Genomic DNA, 24,488 nt, shown 5'->3' with positions numbered 1-24,488 from the left:
AACCTGTGCAACAAGGCACAGCAAATAATAGGGATAATCCTGTTTATAACATGTGGTAGCCACACCTGGATAATTATCCAGCTTGTTTTGGGTTGGCAGGTTGGAGAGGTCCCTGAGACAGAAGGGAAAGGCACCAGCATCCTCCATGAGGGTGGGAGGGAGGCTGTGGGGAAGATGTCCCTGCTCATTTTGCTTCAGAGCATCAGTGAAAAATGGCATCAATGGTGTCATCTTCAGACAAGAGAGCAGAATTGTGCCTGGGTGTGCAAGCTACAGCCCAGGTGCTGGAGAAGCCTTACCTGGAAAACAGTAAGGGCTGTTGAGGCTCTGCAACCCATGCAGAGGGCTCACCTACACTTGAAATACAGGGAAGATATGTCAGGACTTCCTCAGGCCCACAGCTCTGCCTCCAAGTGCTCCCAGAGACAGCTCCAGACTCTCAAGAAAGCTAGACAGTGCATACTACTTTGGAGAATGTTAGCTAGCACCCTCCCAGGCAGCTAATGAATGAATGGCCTTGGTAGATCTTGTGTGTTCTTAGGGCTTCCGTAAAAGATATTTAAAATAATTAATTAATAATTAATATAAAAGATATTGAAAATTTAATGGACTTAAAATTCTGCACCTCTTCTCCTTTCTTTGCAGGATCCTGTTGTATCTGCAGGAAATTTTGGAGCTGAAGAGGGGTATTGGGTAAAGGGCACTACGGAAGCCAGAACATCTAGGCAGTTTTCCAGCAATATTTCTGCTGCTAACTTTCTTACAGGCTGCATTTCTTCAGTGTCTAACGGAAGAACAGATAAATTTAAATATATATATATATACATAAATGTAAATTTTAAACTGTGTGGCAAGACAGCAGCTGTCTTGCTGTTACTGGTGTTTGCTATTTCCTCAGTGCTTCATTCCAGCACTGTGGAGTATTCAATGCTTCGCTGAGCTAGAACTTTTCTTTTATGCCCCATTGTGTAGATGCTGTGGCCATACTAGCTGAGAGCAGCACTGCTTCTTTCCACTACAACCTCTGCATTTCTGGGCACTTTCTGGGCTTCAAAGCTCCTGCTTAACTGCACGTGGGCAATGGGGAGACACTTTACCCATTTTGGCACGGCTTTGTACCTTGGCCACCAGCTTAGAACCAGGACTGCTATTGCAAGGAAGACTGCCAACTACACTCACCTCCTGACAGACTGATAACACCAGTCACTGCAGGACCTGAGACACTCCTGTTTGCTGAAGACCAACAGGACACAGCTGAGGGTCACATCATGTGCATGCTCTTCCCTCCAGATGTCTGATGCTTGTTCTTGCTCCACCGTAGATGTGCTTGCTTTGCTGCCACAGGGCCAGGACCTTGTGTGGGTGATACGGGATCGTGCCTCTCACTGACACATGTGATGTACTTCCACACCACCACTTTCCAAGGGTAAATAGCTGTCACCTTCAGGGATTTTATAGAGGTCACCTCCAACATGACAGTGGGAACTATTAGCAGCTAGCAAATAACATCTGGCCATGAACTGTAAGGCACCCTCTGCAAGGACATGTAACTGGAGCAGCCTAGGGCAAAGCAGGAATATGCCTGGAGAATAAACTGAGCTCCTGACATTTTAAAACCACACTGATTTAATATTTCCATACAGGAAGGGAATAAGAAATTAAGCAAGATTGAAAAAATAGAGCCCACTGGGGGACTGAAATGCTGTTTTTATGCTTTAGTGTTTGAGCATCTTTATAATAAATTCCTCGCAAACACCCAGCAAAGCTTAGACAGACTGTATAGACATATCTTTTGATTTATAAACTCTGAGTCCTCATGTCAATAAATGATAAGGCTCATGAACAGCGATATCATTCAGCTATTTCCTGATTCTCGTCTGCTGAAGACTGACCCAGCAAACAGTGTCCAAGGAGGAGAGCCGAGCTGAATCTTGTCCTGTACCAGCACAGTCCAGACCTGGCAGCAGGTGAGACTTATGCTGTAACTGGCAAGAGGGGTTTTTTGTGGTTTATAGAGAGCTTGGGTAAATATGCTTTTTGCTGTATACTTTCCACCCCTGCTGAAAACATTATTTGATCATGCTTTCAGCTGGCTTCTGAAATGGCTTGCTCCAGGAAAATTTCCCATCAGCAAGATTTTCCCCTATTTACCTGTTTTCCACTGTTTACACCACTCTGCTCTGACACACATTGCTAATCCTCACTTTCTTTATACATCAAATCCCACAGTTTGAATTAACTTTTTCTTTGAAAACTACCCTTTTCTTTGAAAACATATTAGCTCAGTCTGCCTTCTGTTCCACAGTTGTTTTCCTCAACATGGCATTAAAGAAAAGCAGAAATCATGCCCTTTCAGCATGAGTAATGCAACAAAGACAAGATTTTTGTTTCACATGGCTCTCCCCCAACACACTTTCCAGTTGGTCCCACTAACATGTCATTTTGTAGTACATCATTTTGTAGTACACTGGCCCAAGCTCAGTCCATGAGCTTCCCAGCTGAGTTTAGTGCTGTGTAGCCCTCAAAGAGCAAGGCCCTTACAGGTATATAGATATCTAAGTGCTTTGGTATGTTTGGATTTAGTCCATTTAAGGTTTATCTCCTGGTTCTCAGTTTACCCATCTTCCATGGGATGGATAATGGGATGACTTGGCAATGAAGTGTAAATCCAGTGAAATACCTGAGGAGAGGGAACCAGCCAGGGAGGGAGGGAGGGAGGGAATGAGGTAGTCTGGAAGCTGACAGGGCCTCCCAGTGGTGGTCAGTCAGGAGGCTCATTGTAGGCAAGGTGAAATGTCTTATCTTGGTGCCCAAAACCAGCCTTGCTTTGGGTGTCAATAGCATCATGTGGAAACCAGAAGGGAATGGCAGAAGGCAAGGAGTTGGCAGAGAACAGGAAAGGGTAATACTGTGAAAGTCTGGATCCACCTTGGGCTGGTGCTGTACCCCAGACCCATGCTCCTACAAGCAAACAAGCCTTAGAGAGTGAGCAAGTGCCCTACTTTAGCATCTTCCTTCTTTCACTCCAATTAAATAGGGCTGAATACTTGCCACCTCCACACAGTGTGAGGGTTTCAAAGCTGTTCAGCAAGTCAGCTCCCATTGCGCATCTGGAAACTCCACCTTTCTCCATGGAGATAATGATTCCCAAACACCTCTTTACCCCTTTCTAATGACTGCAACACTTTTGAACACTGCAATATTGCTGCTTGCAACACTTTGGAAGCTCTGTGTGAGTCCTGTGAAGAGCTGTGCAACCAAGTTTGTGTTGTTTTTGCTAATATTTTCCTGGTAACTTGTGTTTCAGTTGCAGCTTGAGGACTTGATGCTTATTTTAATATAAGGCCAAGAGTGTTCAGATTTCTCAGATACTGCAAGAGGAAGAAGAACTTGTGGGGATCATTTGTAGATAAGCATCCTGGCTCACTCTGAGTCACAGTGACACCCTGATGAGGACAGCATCGCCCTGGTCTGTCTGCTGTGGCTCCGTGTGAAATCCTCCCCATTTTGAGGAGCAGTTTCCAGCCTTCTCTTCCCTCCCTGTGCTCTGCATCCACCTTCTCAGCCCGCAACAGTCCCCAGAACAAGAGTTCAGTGCAGTAAGACCCCTTGCCAAGTGTTCTGCATTTCCAGCCACGGTCCTGCACCAAGCTGCCTGCCAAGGCAACACAGAGCCTGCAGTTGTTCCCAGCAGTGGCTTCCCGGCAGGGCTGGCTCCTGTAGGAAGGGGCATGACCAGGGCAGTGGGTATGCATGCTAAGCACAGCAGCTTTTTCTGGGACCCAATCCCAACTGTCTCCCCATGGGAGACTTGTGAGATGTGCCGTGGATCTTTTCCTGATCCTCTGCTGGCCGCAGGAGGGTTTCCTGCATTAGTGGCAAGGCTGCTGCTGCAGGGAACAGGCCCTGGGACTGGGGCATCACACTCACTACGTCCCTCCCATGGACAGGCTGCTCCTGGGATTGAGCTTCCAGGAGCCGTCCTTGGAAATGAAGCTCTCTCCACCGTCAGTGCAATCCCCCCTGCAGATGTCACTGCTGCCACACAAATCCCCACCATGCAACGCTCCCCATGCCCTTTGCAGTAACAGAGAATGTGGCAAGGGAGCTTTGCACATTTTTCTTCCACCATCAATTTTTCTTGCCACTGCTCCCCCACTCAAGATTGGAACAAGACCTGAATAATTTCCAGCTTCTGGTGGCATACCATTCTCAATTCACTGCAGAGCTGACACATGCCGGGAATGGAGCAGGAGCTCTCACACTGCTTGCCATGTTTAGTGCTTAAACTTTTCCTAAAGACCCCATTGATAAAGCAGCGGGTTATGCTGCCAATTAATCAGTGCTCAGCCAGAGCTAGCAGCAAACCATGAGGTCTAGATGGCATTCTGGGTATTTTTCTGCTGTTGCTAAGTCTGTTTGCTGTTCAGTATTTTGTTTGTTTGTTTTCCCCCTATGCTATTGCTGAAGGGGCAGGATAGCCCTTGGCTCAGTCTTGAGCCATGTGAAACACCAGGATGCTTTCAGCCTTTAGCCTGGGAAGCAGTGGAGGGCTGGACACAGGCTGCCGGTAGTTTCCTACACTGTCCCCCCCAGTCAATTCAGCAACTAGAACATAACTAGAAGTCCTTAGTTTTGAAGTTCATGCATATATTTGTAGTTCTGGCCCTACCTAGCCTTGTTCCTCCACCCTGTTACAGCTTGTGGTGCTCTGACTTGGCTTCCTTACACTACAGATCCCTGTTTTTAAGGTTTTTTAGTCTCCTGTGCCCATTCACGACTGAAAGCACTGCACTGAATGCTCTCCCTCCTTTTAAAGCAGTTTCATCAAACCTGTCTCTGCAGAGGAAATAATTTGCCTTTCTGTTTGCTTTCCCACTGTGCTGTGGCCTCTTAAAGCCACCTGAAACTAAACGAAGTGCAGTACCTCCATCTTCATGGGGCTATGCCAGAAATTATTGATAAAATGCTCTTTTATAGTCCTTACCTACACTGTAAAAAACACTCTAAAGTTTGGTACATGCCATTTCATCTATGCAATGGGGTGACAGGGACTTTAAATGTCCTGAGTGTGTTATGAAACAGATAACAACAGCTGATAACAGTAGAACTGCGAAATTCCTGACCTGCTGCCACTCACTGGTGCCACTGAATTACTTTAGCAATGTCTGAATGCTCCCTTGCAAAAGGAGAATTTTCACTTTTAATTCACATAAAATCCAAAGAAGATGCCTAGGAATTCCTTTCCCTACTGTGTCCTTCTTGGCACAGAGCAAGGCAAGGCAGAGGAAGACAGAAAGCCTCTCCTGTGTCGAGAAGGTAGCAACACCTGTTTTTTTTTTTGCAAAGACAGAGGGACCAGAGTGGACAGATGAATTTTCAAGCTTGTTCTCTATCCCATTTCTTGACTTCCATTTACTAACTGGAATGTAAATCCACAACTGATTTTCTTCATAGGCATTTCTGATACTATCCGCACAAGGAGAGGAGGGTTGGAGTTATGGAGACCATGGATGGGAGGCAGCACTTGTCCCTAGCCAACTCCCACCAAAATCACCTCTGCTGTTTCCCACAGAGGGTTAAATACCTGACTATTTCCAGCACAGGGAGGGACAGAGGCTGGCATGAACCTGGCTGGATCCCAGCAAGTCCCCATGGTCCTTCTGAGGCTCACATGGTGCTCTGGCACCTCCCAGCTCCAGCAGGGAAAAGCTGGCAGCAGCTTCCTCGCATGGGTGAGGGATGGGATCTCCCCTGGTCTGGCTGACCGTGAAGGGGGAGTGAGGGGCAATGGCAAGCAGCTGGTTGCTGCAGCCAGGCATGTGATAAATGGACAAATGGCTGAAAGGGTGTGCTCTGCCATGCAGGACAGTGGGGTTCCTGCAGGGGCGAAGGAAGCAAGGAAAGAGTGGTCATGAGATTCATCATAAAGCAGATATAGCTTCTGCAAGCTTCCACAAGCATGACAGTGGAAAAGAAATAGGCAAGGATGTTCTTGCTCCTGCAGCTGCCACCACCAAGTGGAGAGAGATCTCTCCCACCTCTAGACAGAGACACCAAGTCAAGAGCCACGGGAAGAGACCAACTGCCATGGGAGGTGGGACACAGGCCACTCTTCCAGCCACAGGCAGCTTTCAGGGACACACCTTCCTGCAACAACATGAAGAAACAGGCAGTTTTATAGAAACACAACACAGGTTTCTATTTTAATGAGAAAATAATTATATACTTGCATTGTAGGCCTCACAGTCACTATAAAACAGAAGCAGGATAACATTTAAGTGGTTAACATACAGAAAGCCAGGTATTGTTGAAACTGGTTGACAAGTCATGACAAAGATGCTGCCTTTTGGTTGCCAAACATGTCAATACTACTCTGTTTTCCCTCAGAAATGTCAGTACAGAGCAAGATGAAGCCCAAATCGGCAGCTTTAAAAACAAACTGTTCAGAAAACCTGCACTGTAATCCCAAACCAATTTAAAATCACAAATGCTAATGCTTAACAACTATTTCTCAATACACAGTTTCATTAAAACCAGTCTTTGCCACGGGAAAGGATCTGAGCGTTTCTTTTGTGGAGACAAAGTTAACTCTGCAATAGTGCTCTTTTGTTGCATTTGATATAGTCATATATAGATAGATATGTATTACTGCCATATACTTATAAACACCTAAGCTTGGTAGCATGCAAATGAAATAACAGAGGCAAGGAAACTGCATCTCACTCTTGTTACCACAGCATTGAATGTGCTGCTGACTGTAAATGTCCATAATTTCTGGAAGAGAAAAACTGTGCTGGGTGAAAAGTCTGTCTATCTTGGACTGAAATACTTTTGTTGCAGGGGCTGAAAGCAAATGCTCCTATCACACAGAACAATGCGTGAAAAGATGCCTTATGATGGGTGATTATTGTCACTGGCTTCCAGTGAGAAAGCTGGAGGGAGAAACAGGCCTACAGACTAAAGAAAATAAAGATGTAAGCTCCTGGGAAGGCAGTCCAGGGTTGACCCAGCTTTCAGGAACAAATACTGGGGGAAAACTCTGATGAGTGCCATTTATTGCAAGACCACCACACCACAGAGGCCATCTCCCATTCTCAGAAAACCTCTTTTTCCTTGTCTCAAGCTCTCCCCAAAGGCAAGGAATCTTCTTGACATGGGTGCGTGGAGCTCACATCTGCAGCTACGCGACATACGGTCTCACTAGTGCTGCACTGGTGTTGGTGCTTTTCCTACAGTTATATGGTAACAACCCACCTCGAGACATGAATCACCCCTGATTACCCTGCCTGAAAAACAAGTCCCCTTCATTAGGTATGTAATTCCTTCACAGGCATGGAGCCTCCCCATGGCGCCTCTCCTTGAGATAAGCTCACTGCCCTCATCACAGTGAACTCTCGGTTTAGCATGTTTTCTTCAGTAGCACTTACAGAGAAAATGGAAAGAGCTGAGCCAATGGGTAGGTATAAATGTACTTACTAATTTTCCCTGAAAATAAGCCTCAAAATTGTAAGTGTCCATGGACAGAAATCACATGCCGGAGGAACTGAAGGGTGTGGTGGTGAATAATTTGGTTGCAAGCTCTGTGTTTGTTTAAGAAAAGCACCAGAAGTATGTTCACAGTATCGGTACTCATTTTAAATGAGCTCACTGTTTCAGGATAAAACAGCACAGCAGGTCGTGAAACCAAGGAAAGGCTTAGGGAGGACACAGTATCCTGGCTGATGATTTTTTTAAAAGATGTCAAAATAATAACTGATTATAAAAAACAAAGACTATTTTTTAGAGAAAAAAATATTTGGTGTCTTTTTCCCCATCACCTCCCAAATGTTTTGGTTTCTAGTCCAGAAATTATGGCTCCCAGTTGTAAAATATTCCTACTGTATTGCTTGGTGATAAGAAAGAGTAAACCCACAGCCTCTATACTACATACAAATACAAAGCACAAGAATAAATACCACATTTCTTTTCCTAATTGTCAGCTTACAAAACTGGTCAATACTTTGCAATTGTGACTCATGCAAATACCATGTGGGGTCAAATTTTCATATCACAAATACTGCATTAACTCAGTGCCTTATTTTTATATCCCCTTTCGGAAAAAAAAAAAAAAAATAGCACTCACCCCTATAGCTGGTAAACAGCTGTGGAGAAAATAATCAGTACACACACTGCATACACTTCCTGGTATGCCAGCCTCATGCACTCACGCACACACCCCCACACACACCCACCCACACCCACCCACACACATCCACACTAATCCTTCACTGCTGATCCCAAGCCTAAGCAATAACTAAAGGCTCTATGGTTTGCTTGTAGCGCTGAAAACACTGGCTGAATGGCTAAATTAATATTTTCTTCCCTTGCCTGCTCTTCCTTGCTCATTCCTTCCAATTCATTATGCCCTTTAGCTTTTTTGTTGCCTGGAAACGTGAAGACTTCCACAAAGCACTCTACTTCAAAGGCTTTCAAAGTTGTATAAATATAGTTGAAGACATAACTATCTTTCTTCTTTATTTCATACCTCTTTCTAGGCCAGAGTCTGGCTTAGTTCATTTATTGCCTCATTTAAAAATTAAATGTCCTTTATTTGTATCCCTTCCCACTACTTTTCTACTTCAAATTATCCATCTCCAAAGATTTTACATATATGCCATTCTTTCCCACCCCACCATCAAAAAATAGTTGTCATCCGCTAAATACAGATTTTCTACTTAGAAACTTTGTTGCGTAAATATGCTCTGAGAACCTGGAGTTCAGGTGATATTGCAAGCATATAGGATCCTAAAGCTAAGGTAATCCATTTGGCTTAGCTCTCATCCCCATCTATTCCACTCCTAAATTGTGATGGCTTGTGTTTGCAACACAAGGACTGTTTGACTGAGTTTGCTGGATTGTACATTTGCAGTAACTGCCTCCCTGTTTGTTGGGTTTTTCTTGTTTTAAACAAATAAATTAGTAGAAAGGGGAGCAGAACCCACCCCCCCCCACCCCCCAAAAAAAACCAACCAACCCAATCCCAAACGCAACCCTTCAGTCTCCTCAAAGAAATAGAACAGAGGGCAGTATCTTTGTGTTCTGTGGCTGGATAAGAGTATGCCGAATTAGCGCCGACAGTCTTTGTGCAGTGGCTGTGGGAGGCGAAGGAACTGCAGGAGGTTCTGACAGGAGCTGCTGGGTGGACCGTGGTCCTGGGGGCAGGCAGGGCTGGCAATTCAGTCAGCGAGAAATACAAGTGTGAGCCCTGGCTGCAGACTCCTCCATGAATGACCTCCTGCCACATGCCTGCAGCCTGTCTGGTCCGTGGGCACAGTAACCCTCTTGTGCCCACCCCCAAGGGCTCCCACCCCCTGCACCCTCTCCATTGCATTATTTCAGAGGGGAGATGGAGGGAAGAAGAAGGGGCTGTTTTCTAGGTGTGTTTTTTCCTGTAGTTTTAGGATTGCCAGGAGCTGGATCATTTCTGTGTCTATGTGCATCGAGTTTGTCGTGTATTTAATAAATATTGGACTAAAATGCTGCTGCTTTCATGGTGGGTTTTTGTGTTTGCTTTTTTTTTTTTTTCTTTCTTCCTCTTTCTTCCTTTCTCTTTTTTTTTTTTTGGTTCCGGCATGCCTGGTTGCTGTCTTCACACTGCAGCGTGGTTATTCGTCCTCCTCTCGGTTGGCATAAATGCCAGCTTCCCAGCGCAACGCCAGAGCGCTCTTCCTGCGGTTCACCCTGGTTGCCTCGAGGACCTGGTCAGGAGAGAAAAGGAAAGCACAGGCTGTCACTCAGCTGGCCCTGCTCCCAGGGTGTCCCACACTGTGTGGCCAGGCAGGCAGGGACCAGCCAGCTGGGCAGGGACCAGCCGGGCCAGCCCTCCCCACAGGGCTGCAGTGCCACAGCCTGTGCAGAGAAGGAAGACATGCCATGAAGCACTTGATGATGTGAAAGTGGGGGGATGGCACACAGGAGCAAAGTCACACCACAGGAGGACAGAAGTGGTAGGAGCTATCTGGCAGTGTCCAACTCTCTGCAGAGAGACAGCCCCAGCTGACCTCTAGCAGGCCAGCTGCAATTGCCCCGTCCCAGGGTCTCGGCCTCCTCCCCAGGGTCAAGTTTAGTTAAGTTTTAAACTAAAACTGCACACCTTCAGTACCAGGAGCCAGCAAGCAGCCTGCAGCTTTGTCCACAGGCTGCTCTGGAGCTGCACATGAAGCCCAGTAAGCAGACAGCTGCCTCTATCAGTACGTCACCCTTTCAGGAAGGACCAGGCAGCGCCTGCCCCCCGACTCTGCCCCTTCTCGTGGTCGTTGGGTGGCAGCTACCACACACTGTGATCAAAAGTGCTCCTGGAGTGAAAAATCACTCACATGCAAAAGGAGATTTACACAAGGAAAGCCTACAAAGCCTGGCACAAGATGGGCCCGATACATTTTTATGCATTTCATACACACACATCATGCACATAGGTATACACACACAGAGTGTACATATGCACACACATAAACAATTAACTAAAAATGTAAGAAACAGATTTAACATGTGTTTTGAGAAAGTCAAAAGGAAAATGAGACAACACCAAAAGGCATTATTGTGATGTGACAGAGGCAGTCCTCAGCAAATAATGCATGGCTGTGGGTGTTTTCCACACAGCAGTGAGATATAAAGGGGTCTGGAGCCTTCTTACACAAGCACATGACAATGTTATTCTCTGACCAACACTGAATAACAGCTCCATTATGAAACTACAGAGCTGGAAATGTCAACTTCCCCCAAGTGTGTTTTAACCATTCCTCCCAAAGAAGCAAACTTTTGAAGTTTTTTACATCAGTTAAAAAAAATCCCACAACAAATACATGACTCTTCACTGAAGCAATGCTGGCCATGCCTCGTCCCTAATGCTTCCTGCAAGCTGCTCCGCACACTCCCTGACTGCAGAAGAGCAGATGACCTTTTGAGATAGGATGATGGTATTTCACTCTTCTGTGAAGAAAATCACGAGCAGTAAGGACTGAAGCCTTGACTACAATAAAACTTAAGACTAAAGAAATTCTTCTTCCAGCTTGTGACAAGCTGTGGCTGGAAGAGTACACAGGTACTAGGCTCCTGTACAGGCAGTATCAGAAAATCTGCTCTGAACTGCCAGCTGAAATTACAGGCCACCATAACTTTGCTCATGGGAATGAGAATGCACTACTGCAGTTATGCTGATTGTAACCTCTAGACCTTCATTCAGAAGCTGAAGATAGGATGGACTTCTGCCAGCATTACTATTTCCTTGCCTTCTCAGTTTCTTTTGACTATGACTATGAACAGGCCAAAGAACTGAAGACAAAATCTGGCCAACAGAGATGAATTATAACAAAAACTCCATCTCATGCTCAGCACTGACCATGGCTACAAAGTTAGTCCAGGTCCACTAGAGGGATTTTGTTCTGAAATTTTGCCCAAAATCATGCCCCCTCTTTTTGCAGAACAACCACCAAAAGGAGGCACCAGGGCTAAGCGGTTTCTTTTTATCCTAGCAGAAGGCAAATGTGCTGATAAACCTAGCAACTTATTAATAAATAAATAAATAAATATATAAATAAATTAATAACTGCCCCAAAAAATTCAGTAGGAAAAGATTGGTCTGAGATATCAGCCTGTAAGCTGTGTACTGGAGTTACTCCCCCTGCAGAATGCCTGAACCCAGAAAAGACACCCCAAATTGAACAACAGAAGCAAAAGTGGAAGCAGGTATCAGTGCATCATTCAGCATAAATTTCAAATTAAAACTGCCACTATATTTTTAAATAAGGTCTGTGGAATTTGGCCTGCAAATATATGTCAGTTGAAAATAAAATGGATTTTACATAGTTTAGAACAGTTTGAAATCTCCAGCTTCTTTACTGGACATCACAGTACTGTGAGGGTCTCTGGTAATGGACCAGAACAGTCAGGACACTTAAACTTTGAAGATTCATGCTTTGGATCAGTCAGCTTGTATTTGTCTTAAAAGATGGCAATACGGTTTCTTCCCTTTATCCCTGGTCTGCACACCTACCCCAAGTCTGTCTGCTTCTACAAATGCTGCTGGCTCTCCAAGCAAAACTGTATCCAGATTCATATCAGAGGTACCATGACGGCATTGAACGTAGTCTTCGACCTTGCAGGAAAGCAAGCCTGGGGCTCAGTATTAACACTAAATGGTATAGCATATAAACTAAAGATCCTTTTGCATAGTTATCCCAGAATAATTCTTCTAATCTACTGAAAAGAGCGTTTGACCTAAAACAACCCTTGTTTTCACAAGGCTGTGGCAGTTTTAGACCCGCTAGAGGAAACAGTGGCATAATTATAGCATGCAACTGGAATGACTGAGTGGGGAATTGGGACTCCTCAATGGAACACTGAATTCATGACCCAGGAAGCTGCTTGCCTAAAAATAGCCAACTGACTCCATTTCAAAATATATTTGGCCTGTCTCGGGGCTGTCTCTAGACCCACAATGAGTGCAGCATCCCCAGGCTCTCCACACCAAGACAAGAATGCTACCTTGATGCTTCCCAAGCACCGTCCTTGATGATGCCCTGCATCAGCTGAGTGGGAGCAGGCAGGGCCAGGCTTGCTGCTCAGGGTGTCCTAAGGCAGCCAGGGCCATAACTGCATGCAGCAGGAAGATCATGAAGCAGATGCTTCACTTAAGCTTAGGCTTCTTCAGCTTATGAACTATGTCCTAATGAAAAGGCATCAGGGAAAAAAGCAATGTTACATAAAATGTCTTCTTTGGCAGAGGTGATTTGAATACCAGCTGTAGTAGAAAAAGAAGAACTTGGAGAGCAGAAGTAGGTTTGAGGGAAAAGCAAAAGATATGTACGGCTGTAAAAACTGCTCTTCATATCTCTGCAGAAGATTTTTTCTGATCTTGTGGTTGCAGCTTGAGGTCTCGCTAAGAATTGCAGAGGGTTCTTTCCTTGAATATTTAATTTATTTTTTGGGGATTTTAGGGGGGAAAAAAATTGAAACAGCTGCCAATGTTAGGTGCATGAATAATTTTTCTATCCATCTTAAAGATGGAGACTAGCCCACACTGAGTTTCCCTCTATCAGATTTAACAAATCCAGTACATAGCTTACAGCTTTAATAACTGCTGTCTTACTGACAACAATAGAAAGCAATATATATTTATATACACGCTTTAGCTGAAATAATATTTATCACAACCACTGAAGTAGTGGTGTTTTCTGAGTAGTCAGAAAACCGACTGCTATATAGTTCAAGACAATTTTTGTTGAACAGTATGGGCAAATCTGATGTGGATGTGAAACAGCTTTTCTGAGGTTTAATATTTAACTGATTCTTCCCATCTGAATCTGGAAGAATTAAAAGTAAAAAAGACATCAGAAAATGCAAATGTCTGCATGTCTAAAATCTGTGAGTGCTATGTGGTAAAGTTGCTTCAGAAAACATTCCTGGAGCACAGTGTGCATAAAGAGATGGAAGCACAAATGCAGGGAACTGGCTGCCTGTTCCTGCCGATGTGAGCATTCCTGCTCAGGAATGGTAAACTAAATGCTATAAATAAAACTAGAACTACCAAGAGAATATCTATTTCTCCAGCATGGAGGTATTTTCTTTACTGTTACTATTTAATGCTGTTTACTGAATACCAGACTACTAGTAAACACAGTGAGGAGCTGGGTATCAGAGATTAAAATGTGTTTACTTGAAACAAGACAATGGCAGTATAAAATTGCTGCTTCTTACTATTAAAACATGAACTGTGTGCCCTAAGCCATCAAATCTAGTATGTTCATCTTCTCTTCTGTAACACAAAAATTTTCAGCAGTAGCCTTTAATATTGCATAAAAGTCACCTTACTGCAGTTATCTGCTACAACATGATTGGTACTAAGGAAACTCAAGCTAATGATCTGTACATTTGAATATATGTATAGCTGTAAGGTCAGATACAGAAGGTTTGGAAGATAAAAATGTCCTATTTAGGGGGCAGGGACATAGGTCTCTTTAAAAAGCAGTGGGATGTGCTTTTAGTACAGGCTGCAGGAATTTGGGGCTGATGCAAGACATCACCCTAATGAAGCAGGATGCAGGTGCTGTGGTAGCTGAACTTCAGCAGTTAATGTGCCTTGCTGGGGAGCAGCTTTCTGCTTTCCAGAGGGAGCTGTCAGGGTGACTGCATGGAAGCCCTTGCTCCCAAGCCAGTGCAAGCACAACTGGGACAGCTACAGTGCTGCCTATGGTGATTAAATCTGAGCCACCTGCCCGCACCAGAGTGCATTTTGGAAGGCTTTGGTGAATCAGAGACACAGCTTAGCTGTGGGGTGAGTGGAGAGTAGGGGCATATAGTGTCTTGAGTCTTGTTGTTCCCTCTGAAACAATCTGCCTGGTTTCAGCTGAAGATTTCAAGTGAGAATCACATGGTTTCCTCAGTCCGAGGCTGGATGCTGGGGAATAGCCAGAGAACATCCCTTCACCTGAATGAGGAATTGCTGTGTCCTACAGTCTGTTTTGTTTCTAGCCCCTTTCCCATTCATACACATTCTTTTACAGCTCCTTACTTTTAGTATCATTACCATTACACAAGGTTGACACAAAACTCTTCCTAGCAGAAGACCATGGCCTGGGCCTGTAAAATCTACACCTGAACCTTTGCCTCTCACACAACATCAAACACTCTGATCACTACTTGCTGTTCACAAATCCTGACTTGGATTATTGTGCAGATACTATGAAGGAGAAAAGGCTATAACGTCTATTTAAAACCAGGACTCTGAAAGCACACTGCTCTGATACTGATTTAACTATCTATAAATACACAAAGATCAATCACTGGCTTGTATCAGTGTGATAAAAAACTCCTCTAAATTATTTAATGAATAGGAAATGGCATAGACTTTTCTTTGCTTTACTCTCCAGGTCAGAAAATGTTCATGTACTTGTCTTGAGATAGCTGATAGAGTCAAGTATATTATGGAATAGGAAAAAAATGCTGGTGTGGGACAAATGAATATCAGTCACTACCACAATCTGCAGAGAAAATTATAGGTATTTGAAATATACACGTTACTGAGCACCTCATTCTTAACAAAGATTGTGAAAGTGTAGTTAGTATCAACTACCTGCTCTTAAAATTACAGCCTTTGGCTAAGTCCAGCTTTGTGGGGATAAGGACTGTGCCAATTACTACTTTGCTAAAATACCAAATGTTACTGTAAATACCCTTTATTGGACAGATCTGGATTTATTCCACCCTGAGACAAACACTGATGCTAAGTTGTGGGACTGTGATCAGTCATCACTTCACAACAGACAGGGATAAGGAAAGGTTCACAGAATGGAACAGACTGAGGCCATGCACTTGGATCTGACTCTTCCACAGATGAAAGAGTGGTGTGCAGGTTTTTTTACAAAATACTAGAGATTTTGATAGTATTAAATACATTGTAATCACAGACAAAGGAAAGCCACAGAAATTTCATGCAGCATCTGAAGATGCTTGGATCCCAGCTTTAGCTTTGCCAGCTAAATGGTAAGAGGAATTATGGGGAAGTTTTCATTTCTCACCTCAGGAATGCTCCAGTCCCAGGCAACAGCTCCCATCCCTTTAATTACAACCCCTCCCATGGCAGAAATTATAACCAGAATCCAGGGGTTAGAAAACCAGCCACACAAGTATTTTCTGATGAGAGATATAAGGGAATATCACACACATACACACACACACACACACATTTTTTATATGAAATGGCACTGACACACATTATGAAAATAACAACTGCAGCAACATGCACTTGGAATCACCATGCAAGAAGAAGCAAAAATAAACAAGCACTTGAAAAGTACCTCAGAAGTAACCTTGCTAGACAGTAATTTACAGGTGTACTGGTAGAAAGGGAAAAGACCAGCATTAGTACATTGAACAAGCATGTTATAACTAGGAAACAAGAACAAATTACAGAAATTCCAAGAACTGGCACATTCCATAGTATAAAACTTCAAGCAACTTAGTGTCATAAAAAATAAAAAGGAAGTATTGGCCAGTTTGGTGGCAGTATTTTAATGACGTTGCTTGGCCAGTCTCAGTCTTGTTTACCATCAGTGCTTGACCCATTTCCTTGCTGCTGCTTTTTCTCTTTCACTCATCTGCTGAAACCTGTGCTGCAACACATCCTCTGGAAGAAACTGCCCCCTTTCCTGAGCAGCAAAGTTCTTCCAAGATGCGCTTCACTTGCCCTCTCTTTCTGAAAGGCATAACCCACAAGCCTTGATCCGAGAGGCCACGTTATAGCCACTAAAGCCACCGAAGCCAGACATGAAACAGAAGGTGGTGATGCCTGAAGGAGAGACTAGAGGGTGAATGTCCTACTGAAACCACCCTCATGTATTTTTTTGTGTCTTTTTTTTCAGGGGAAAAGTGGATCTCTATACATCAGTACTGCTGCTGTGCTCAGCACGAGAGAAGTTCCTGTGGACATGAAATCTTCCAACAAATCTCTCCACTTAGGAGACCATGGCTGCTGTGCCAGGCACCCTGACTGCCCCCAGTACTTGAGGAAGTTTCTGGTTCCCCTCACTCACAAAGAGCAACGCTGAGCCACACTCAGCTCTCAGGATATGATACTCCAAGTAGCAGCTGTCTAGTTGTCAGTTATGCTCCTTCTCCCACTGTATTTAATGTATTTTTAAAAATAGTGCATTGATTTGCTATTTTGCTTTTTTAGTTACAGAAACCCTTTTTCCCTGAGAACACTGTTTAAATGCTCTCTGCTGACAAATGAAAGCTATTTGTTTTTGAAATAATAGTTGCTTAGCCTGGACTGTAAAAATATTCACTCAAACTGACAGCAGTACAAGTGCAGCATTTCTTATTAAAATTATCTTTCCCTTGTCAATAGCAGAGTTGTTTACCAAAGGAGAGCGGAAAAAGCCAGGGGAAAGAAACAAAACACTCCTGCTGATCTCGGGAAGTTCTCCCTGGGCTCTGCAGGACACAGACCTCTAATAGCATTTTGGGTGGGCAGCAGCAAAAACATCTTGTTTGGCTTCATGCAGTGGGCTTACAGAAGAGGAGAATGACAACAAATCTCAGCACTGTGGGACTTTGGTGTGCACTGTGACTCTGCAAATTCACTGAAGCCTTGAAAATTCGTGACAGAGAAGGATCTATCCCACAGGTGTCTGAGTGACACCAATGCTCTGGCAGGGCATCTTTAGGCGGTCAGTGACTGGGCAGCAGTGGAGAGCTGAGATGGCACCCAGAGCACCTCAGACACTGCCCAGACCACTGACCAGCACTGACATCACTTCAAACTGTAGCAGAGACCAGGCAACTGTGGTCAGTCTGCTTTGCAGAGTACATTTGCATCTCTGCAAACACTTGAGGAACTCTGCTCAGGTAAATGAGCAGGAGCTAAGATTTCAGCCAAAAGCCACCACTTCATGGGCTGGGCAGGTCACCTTCACTCTTCACAGGGGCAGAGGAAGAGCACAGGGTGCGTACAAGCTGAGTGCCACCCCACTATCAAAGCAGCTGAAGTTTCCAGCCACCAGGGTGATGGTCTCAGTATGGGACTCCAGTGTTGGTTTGCACAGTGGGTGTTTTATACCCAGCTTTTTCTAATGTTCCTCTCAGCTTCTGCAAAGGTCAAGAGAGTTGCCCTGCAAGCCTCTGAGCATCTTCAGAGAGATATGTTCTGTGGAGATGCCCGGAAACAGCACTCACCAGAGCAGGTGGGGCCACCCCATTTCACTGGGTGCTTTGCGGAGGGAGAGGAAACCAGAACGGCTCCTTCCTATGATGTTGCCCCAAGATACCTCTGCCAGAATGAGGCATGCTCCTGTGTACAAGCTGGCTTTCTATCTGCTATAGAAATCTGATGCACAATGGAACCTTGTTTTTCAGTGGCCTCAGTAGAATAAGGGACCAGAAAGTTTCTGGTGTGCACTGGAAATGAAATCTATCTGCATTTTCAGTTAGTGCAAAAAAGTGCAACAGTCCATAGTCCATTCCTTCTGATTTTTAGTACCTTTTGCTACTGTGCAATATTCACAAGTAGTGATTAAAAGCTGCCAGTGCAGTATTCATATTACAAACCTTCACTTACATCTATACCCCTAATGAGAGCCTGCCTTTAATGAGCATTACTAGAAAGCAGTTTGTTGGAGAGTCCTTGGCAGTAGGGTCATTGCTCAGACATCTTTGGGAAATGTCTGGAGGACTTTGGCTGCTTCAGCAAACACTGTGCCCATTTAAGGAGTTTGATATTGAATTTGTATCTGACTATCTTCTGCATATTGCACAATAATAATGACTCTAAATAAGAAAAAGTTCATGCTCTCTTAGGACAATGAGATTTTCCTGAATTTTCCAGTTACAAAATCTGTGGGTCTTCATATTAGTGTCTTTAATAAAGAACACCTTAATTCAGATAAACTACTACTGCTCATGTGGAAGAAAGACAACAAATCCAACAACAACATGCTGGCTGTTGAAGGATCCAAGTTAACTTTTGAGACACTCCCAGTCTAGTTCCACAATGTGTGGCTTCTGGGGAAGTTACCAACTTAAAGTGAAGACTGAGCACACTTGGACTGTATTTTGGGGGGGTCTACAAACACAGGTGTGTTTACCTGTATTCACAGGTGTGAATACATGCTTGATCCACAAATTTCAAAGTGTCACCGAAATAACACATTGGAGGGTCTTGGTGATGTGTGAATTAACAGAATCAACCAATTGGAGGGCAGCTACCCACTGTTCTTATTATTAGTTAGCATAATTAACTAAAATGAAATGTAATATGAGTGTGCAGTTGCACACTCCTCACTCGCCTGCCTCCTTCTATTTTGAACACCTGCCCCTTATGATGTGTTAACATCCTTACCCACTTGCAAGGTGATCTGAGCAGATTCTGGTTAAATAATCTTTTCCAGTGTCTGCTGGTTCTTGCGAGTCATGGTCTCTATCAGAGACCAAAAAGGGAGAAGGAGAACTGCACTTACCGCACTGTCGTCCATCCTTTCTCGTCTCTTGGTTTTGTGTGTTTCATAATCCTCCATGAGGGTCTGCATCAGGTTCTTGGGTCGCTGGGCTCCTGCAGACTCCTCAGGTGGAGGGTCCAACTGTGAGGCAGGGCCTTCTGCGGTGGGGGATGGAGGAGGCTTGATCTTCTCTATCTTCCCTGCAATGACATGAAAAAGAATGACCCTTTCTAAGCTGAGGAATCACAAATTGTTTACCGAAGATGACAGCTGGAGAATTATTTTCAGCAGGTTTTGAACAAGGAAGCAGTTTGGAATGAAGTCTGTGAAATAATCTGTTATATCAGGTTGGTCATGCACTTTAAAAAACTCTCCCTCTTCCTGTAATCCACTACACCAAAACACTACAAAATTCTTTCACAAAATCACAGTTTACAAAATTACCTGCTTGAAACAACCGTTTCCTCCTACAGGATACATTTATGCAATTTGGAAATGTTTGTAAGATTCTGGAAAACCACAAGATGATTTTCTTCTTGCTTAGCCAATGCAACACACAGAGACCATGCATGAGACATCCAAAGAAGGTGTCTTCTTAAACACAGCTGCCTTCTCTTTTTCCAGTGCTTTTTATCTGCTTTATAAGCAAGAAAGGCTTTGGGTCAATCCCAAGTGCTGCTCTTCCCTGCAGCAGCTTCCTGCAGGTTGCACAGAGTGCTCCTGCTCTCCTGTCCTATAAACTCTTGGTTCAGATAGGGCCTTTGAGTTTTCTCCTTGTTGAAGGAAAGCCAGAGAAAACTGATTTTTCTCTCTGGCTGACCCCATTGCACCCAATGTAAGGTCACTGTTTTGAGCACACTGACCACAAAGGCACACCAGAACAAGACACTGCTACTATAAGCTGCAGGAGAGCTCACAGGTGGACAACCCATGCTTTTTTGGGAAGGGCAGCTTGCCTTTCTCATCAGCAGGCACTGACTTGGGGTGAACCACCCACCATGTCCTGCTGGGGAGAATGTGGACGACAGTGGCAGCTCACGGGAATGATATGTGGGGGCTCTCAGCTGTGATAGGACAAAGAAATGCTGAATCAAAATCACATTTCTACGGGACCATCACCAACTCTTTGAAATAAGACACTTCAATGCATGTAAAAAGAATAATACCATAAAAGGAGAAAAATACCCACTGCAAACCCCTTATAAATAAGTGGAAAAAACAGAAGGATCATGCTGATTTTCAGGAAACTTGTTGCTGAAACAAATGAAAATCCTAGCTGGTCCTTCAAAAGGCAAAAAGCATCATGACAGTTGCAGCCACTAGAGAGCAGCCTTGAAATCTCCTGTAAGAATCAACAGGATTTATTCTTGAAAGAAGTGAGCCAACACTGCTGAAGTATTTTTACAAGAACTCCCCTTGCCAGGCTTTTTAAATATCTGATCAATGTTGAAAAACCCAGCATGATTAGTTTTTCATTACAGGTTTAATTTAACCTGGGCAGTGAGGTGATGTGGCTGGGAATCCACCCTCTTTGTACCACCCTACCAGAGACTCGAGGGGGAGTTTCTATGGCCCCAGGTTCTTCTCTGCGTTGCATCAGGACTCGCTCAGACAAACAGAGGTTGTGCTGCCAAAACAGAGGCCAACAGTGGGTCCTGAGCTGCCCAGCTGCATCCATGTGTGCAGGACTTAGACTGCAGGAGAGACTTGAAACTACTGTCACCCTGCCAGTTAGGCCCAGTGGGTAAAAAAGTGTGCTGAAAATGAAAGGCCTGATTAAGGGTCAGAGATCTTCCTGTATTGCTTCGTTCTTACACTAGCAATTGCCTTGGATGGATGGAAGCAATGAAGGAAGAATGAGGCTTCTCAGATCCCTGCCCAACTTGTACCTTCTCCAGGGATACAGACACACCACAGGATGCTCAAATCTGTGGACAAAACTAATGGCTGAAAAGAGATCCTTTCACTCCCCTTTGCCTGGAAAACAATGCAAATAGGTTTTGGGGATCTCCATTAAAGAAAGGGGCTATCTTCAAGCACAACTGTTCACCCTGGATGAACTCTTCAATTTTTATAATCACAGAATCAAAAACTATTTATGTTGGAAAAGACCTTCAGAATAACTGACTCCAAGCTTTGTATTGCATGTGTGTATATATATGTAAGTATACAATATATGTAACATGTATTATACATATGTGTATTTATATGAACCTACAGCATCCCACATCTACATATACATGTTTACTTTTTACTTAGAGATGCTGTTGAAATTTTTTAAAGCTATTTGCATAGCAGAGAAAAATTTTCAAAATAAGACATTTCAGCAGGGCAGGTTGTTTTAGGAAACCAGTCTGTGCTGGAGTCAGGGGATTGCTGAAGTACATCAAAGAAAAGATCCCTCCAGTAATACAGAGCCTCATTACCACACCAGGTGAAATGTGGGCTTCTTTACTCTTCTTGAGCACCAGGTGAGCAATGCAAATACGCAAAATCACGAACAAGCAAACAGTAAATAAAGAACCTCTCCAAGATTCTCACTTCACAGACATCTTCCAGTAGGAGGGAGTAAGAAAGCAAAAAGCAAATGAGCTGGGTTAGTATGTTGTTAAGGCACTCCTGGAAATTTTCTGGGGATGACTGATGAGCACTCCAGAGGAATCCTTGGAGAAAAAAGGCATTAAAAATTTTGCAATGACCACAAAATATCTTGCCTCCAAGTTTCTGCTTCTCTTACCACCACACAAAAAGTATCCTCATGCTATGGCTGAACCTGAGAAGCTTCCTAAACATAGGTCTTTATTGGAGAAAAACTGAAGTGGAAAATGGTTTTGAGGCTGAAGCAGTTTCTCTGACAGAGTCTTTGGCTCCATAGCTGCCATTCACGGTAAGAAAGCAGAGAGAAGAAAGAAAAGGTCAGCACACACACACCCCTCACAGTTGGGATACATGGTGACTATCCTTACAACAATACTCTGGCAATTTTTGGTCTATCTTGAGGTTCCTCATGCAAGAAAGCCAACTTTTTTTGGAAAAATTCAAAGGTTCTTCATCTTTACCTTTCCAGGATTGCCCCACAGGTCTTCTCCAGTGTATACATTTCACTGAAATTATGCTGTGTCTCAATTCAGTGGTCTGAGATGGATTGAAAGGTTGCCTTGAAGCATCAACAAACAATTTTAAAGGACAACTGTTAGCAGTACGTATGTTTATTACTAAGCGACCTTTTGCATTGTCCTGGGTGACTGGCAGACAAATTGAGTGTTACCATTAGTTTTATGAAAGTTGCATGTCACGGTGAGTAAAGCCATCTGATGTAATTAGCAGTTACTGAGCACATACACCATATGAATTGTGTTAATCTGCCACACTTCAGTTAAATTACAGTGCAGTTCATGGCAGCCTCTTTCTGTAGTTTGTCTTTCTGTTACCTAGCTAAGTGTCCACCTGGTTCAAAGCAGTGAAGGGGAGCAGCAGTAATAAATAATCAGGAAACACCAGGAGTCCTATTAAAGCTACTTTGTCCAGACCTCCACCTAAAATCAGCCTGATTGCTAAGCCATTGATAATGAACTTTATTATTATACCTTCTCAAAAGACTGAGTATGAACTTCCACACTTAAGGATTAGAAACAGATTTTTCAAATTTATACTTGACTCCTTAATACCTTTCTCCTGTGTTATCCTGATGTTAGTGCCAATTCTTTATTTTAAAAAGGCAATTTGCTGACAGAAATACCTCAGTTTCTTTATTATTATTATTATTATTATTATTATTATTATTATTATTATTATTATTATTACTATTATTATTATTATTATCATTATCATCATCATCATCAGTAGTAGAATTACTTTTCTTTGTGAAACTAGATATACATACTGCAGTACCAGACATATTCTACAGCATATTCCTTACTGGGCCGACCAGAAGCAGCTTTTCCTTTCTGCTCTGAATGTCACCTCTGTCTACCCAAACAGCTTGATGTTTGTGCCTCTGCTAAATTATATTTATCCTTTTTTCACAAGTATTGAAAAGATCCTGTAACTAATAAAAGGGAAGTTTCTGCAATCTTGCAAGGGATATTCCTCCACCCTATTTCTAAGGATGCCTGCAGGCATTAACAGCAATACAGCTGGCTAAAGGGACAGCAGAGAAGAGATGAACTGATTACACACCTTCCAATGCTAAGGGTGCTGAGCTGATGTCCTGCAGATGAGAGCTATGCTGAGCACATCTGCTGTTCAGAAAGCACCAAAAGTAGAAGAACTAAGAACTTTGGCAATGTTCTTAGTGTTTTTTTTTTATCAATGATATTCTGAAACACTGCCACATATTCATATTTTCCTAGAAATTATTTCTTTGCCTTGTCACCGGCTGCAAATTGCAGTAGCTTGAGTCATTGGCTACGAGATCCCAATTCTCTTTCTTGAACATATGGCAGTTGGACATCTAAAGGAAACTGTCTGGAATGATTCATTATAAACAGAAGTTTATAATTTTCTCTAGAATGTAGTTTACGACAAGCATTTTTACAGACACAAAGTAAATGCCTTGTTGTGTAGATAAAGCAGAAGTACACTGTTTTCCCAGAAGCTCTGTTGAAACAAGCATTAGTGTCAGCAGCCCATCCAACATCACTTCTAAGTAAAATACAATCATTATCTACCCCATTTTGAGCACTTTCAGCTACAGATGATACTGTTTTTGAACACAGTCGTGAGCACACCTTTACGAAACAAAGTCCTCCTAACTGACGTCTGTGGTGCCCTGTATTCACATCTTGTCAGACATTTCTCAGAACACCTCAGATTCAAGACGATCCTTATGAAAAATGCTGTGCTGGAGGAGTTATAATAACACCACTTCAAAGAAAAGATTGGTATTTGCTACATTTTTTTCAAAGAATACATGTTAAGACCATCCTCTTAGCAGAAGAAACAAAACTAAGTATTCACTATTTATGTGCTACATAAAACTCCAAGTTCACAATTATATTGAGTAACGGGCTAAATCTACATCTTATTCAAGCTTACAATGACTTTCAAAAGAAAATGCCTACCACTAGTTCGTATTTACACCACTAGAAATAAAGACAAGTACTTAAAGAAATTTAAGTACTCTTGGTAAAATTAATACTTTTTCATGATGACCACTGTTGTTAAATCTTACAGGCACTTGCAAAGCATATGCATATGCTTAATAAAAATCACTACACAGAAATAAGCCTGGTGTGTGTTTCTGGGGATTTTTAAGATGTATTTTTTTCTGTATTATATTTAGAAGGCATCAGTGCTTGGTATTATTTCTTGAGAAGGGGAAGAGGGAGAAAGATATCCTGTAACTGCTGTGAATGTCAGCAGAAGAACTCAGAAACTGATCAGTCAAGAGGACTTCTGCTGAATCTATAGAACATTTTGTTTGTGATGCCTGTTATAATTCAGTAGTGAGTAATATCAGCTAAAATACATGGCAACTCATAGCTCTAGATAACATTTTACAAGACAAAGCTC

At 43.2% G+C, this 24,488-nt stretch overlaps 1 protein-coding gene across 5 annotated transcripts in view; it reads right to left on the bottom strand.

Moving 5' to 3' along the window:
• Positions 1-6,176: 6,176 nt before the first annotated feature.
• Positions 6,177-24,488, bottom strand: part of PALM2AKAP2 (PALM2 and AKAP2 fusion) — a 267,992-nt gene continuing 249,680 nt past the window's right edge. For all 5 annotated transcript variants that reach the window (XM_005530774.3, XM_088054333.1, XM_014259517.2 and 2 more), the window contains 2 exons: positions 18,996-19,174; positions 6,177-9,740 (listed from right to left, as the gene is read on the bottom strand). In XM_005530774.3, coding sequence (XP_005530831.2) covers positions 9,648-9,740; positions 18,996-19,174 — 272 coding nt within the window. In that variant the 3' untranslated portion in view covers positions 6,177-9,647. The remainder of the gene's footprint in view (positions 9,741-18,995; positions 19,175-24,488) is intronic.

Source organism: Pseudopodoces humilis, chromosome 4 (genome assembly GCF_049639895.1).
Source record: "Pseudopodoces humilis isolate 2021_Gansu_Grassland_sample_001 chromosome 4, ASM4963989v1, whole genome shotgun sequence".
In the NCBI taxonomy this organism is placed as follows: Eukaryota; Metazoa; Chordata; class Aves; order Passeriformes; family Paridae; genus Pseudopodoces; species Pseudopodoces humilis.
The sequence above is the reverse complement of the archived record's forward strand: the minus strand, read 5'-3'. Positions and strand labels throughout refer to the sequence as shown.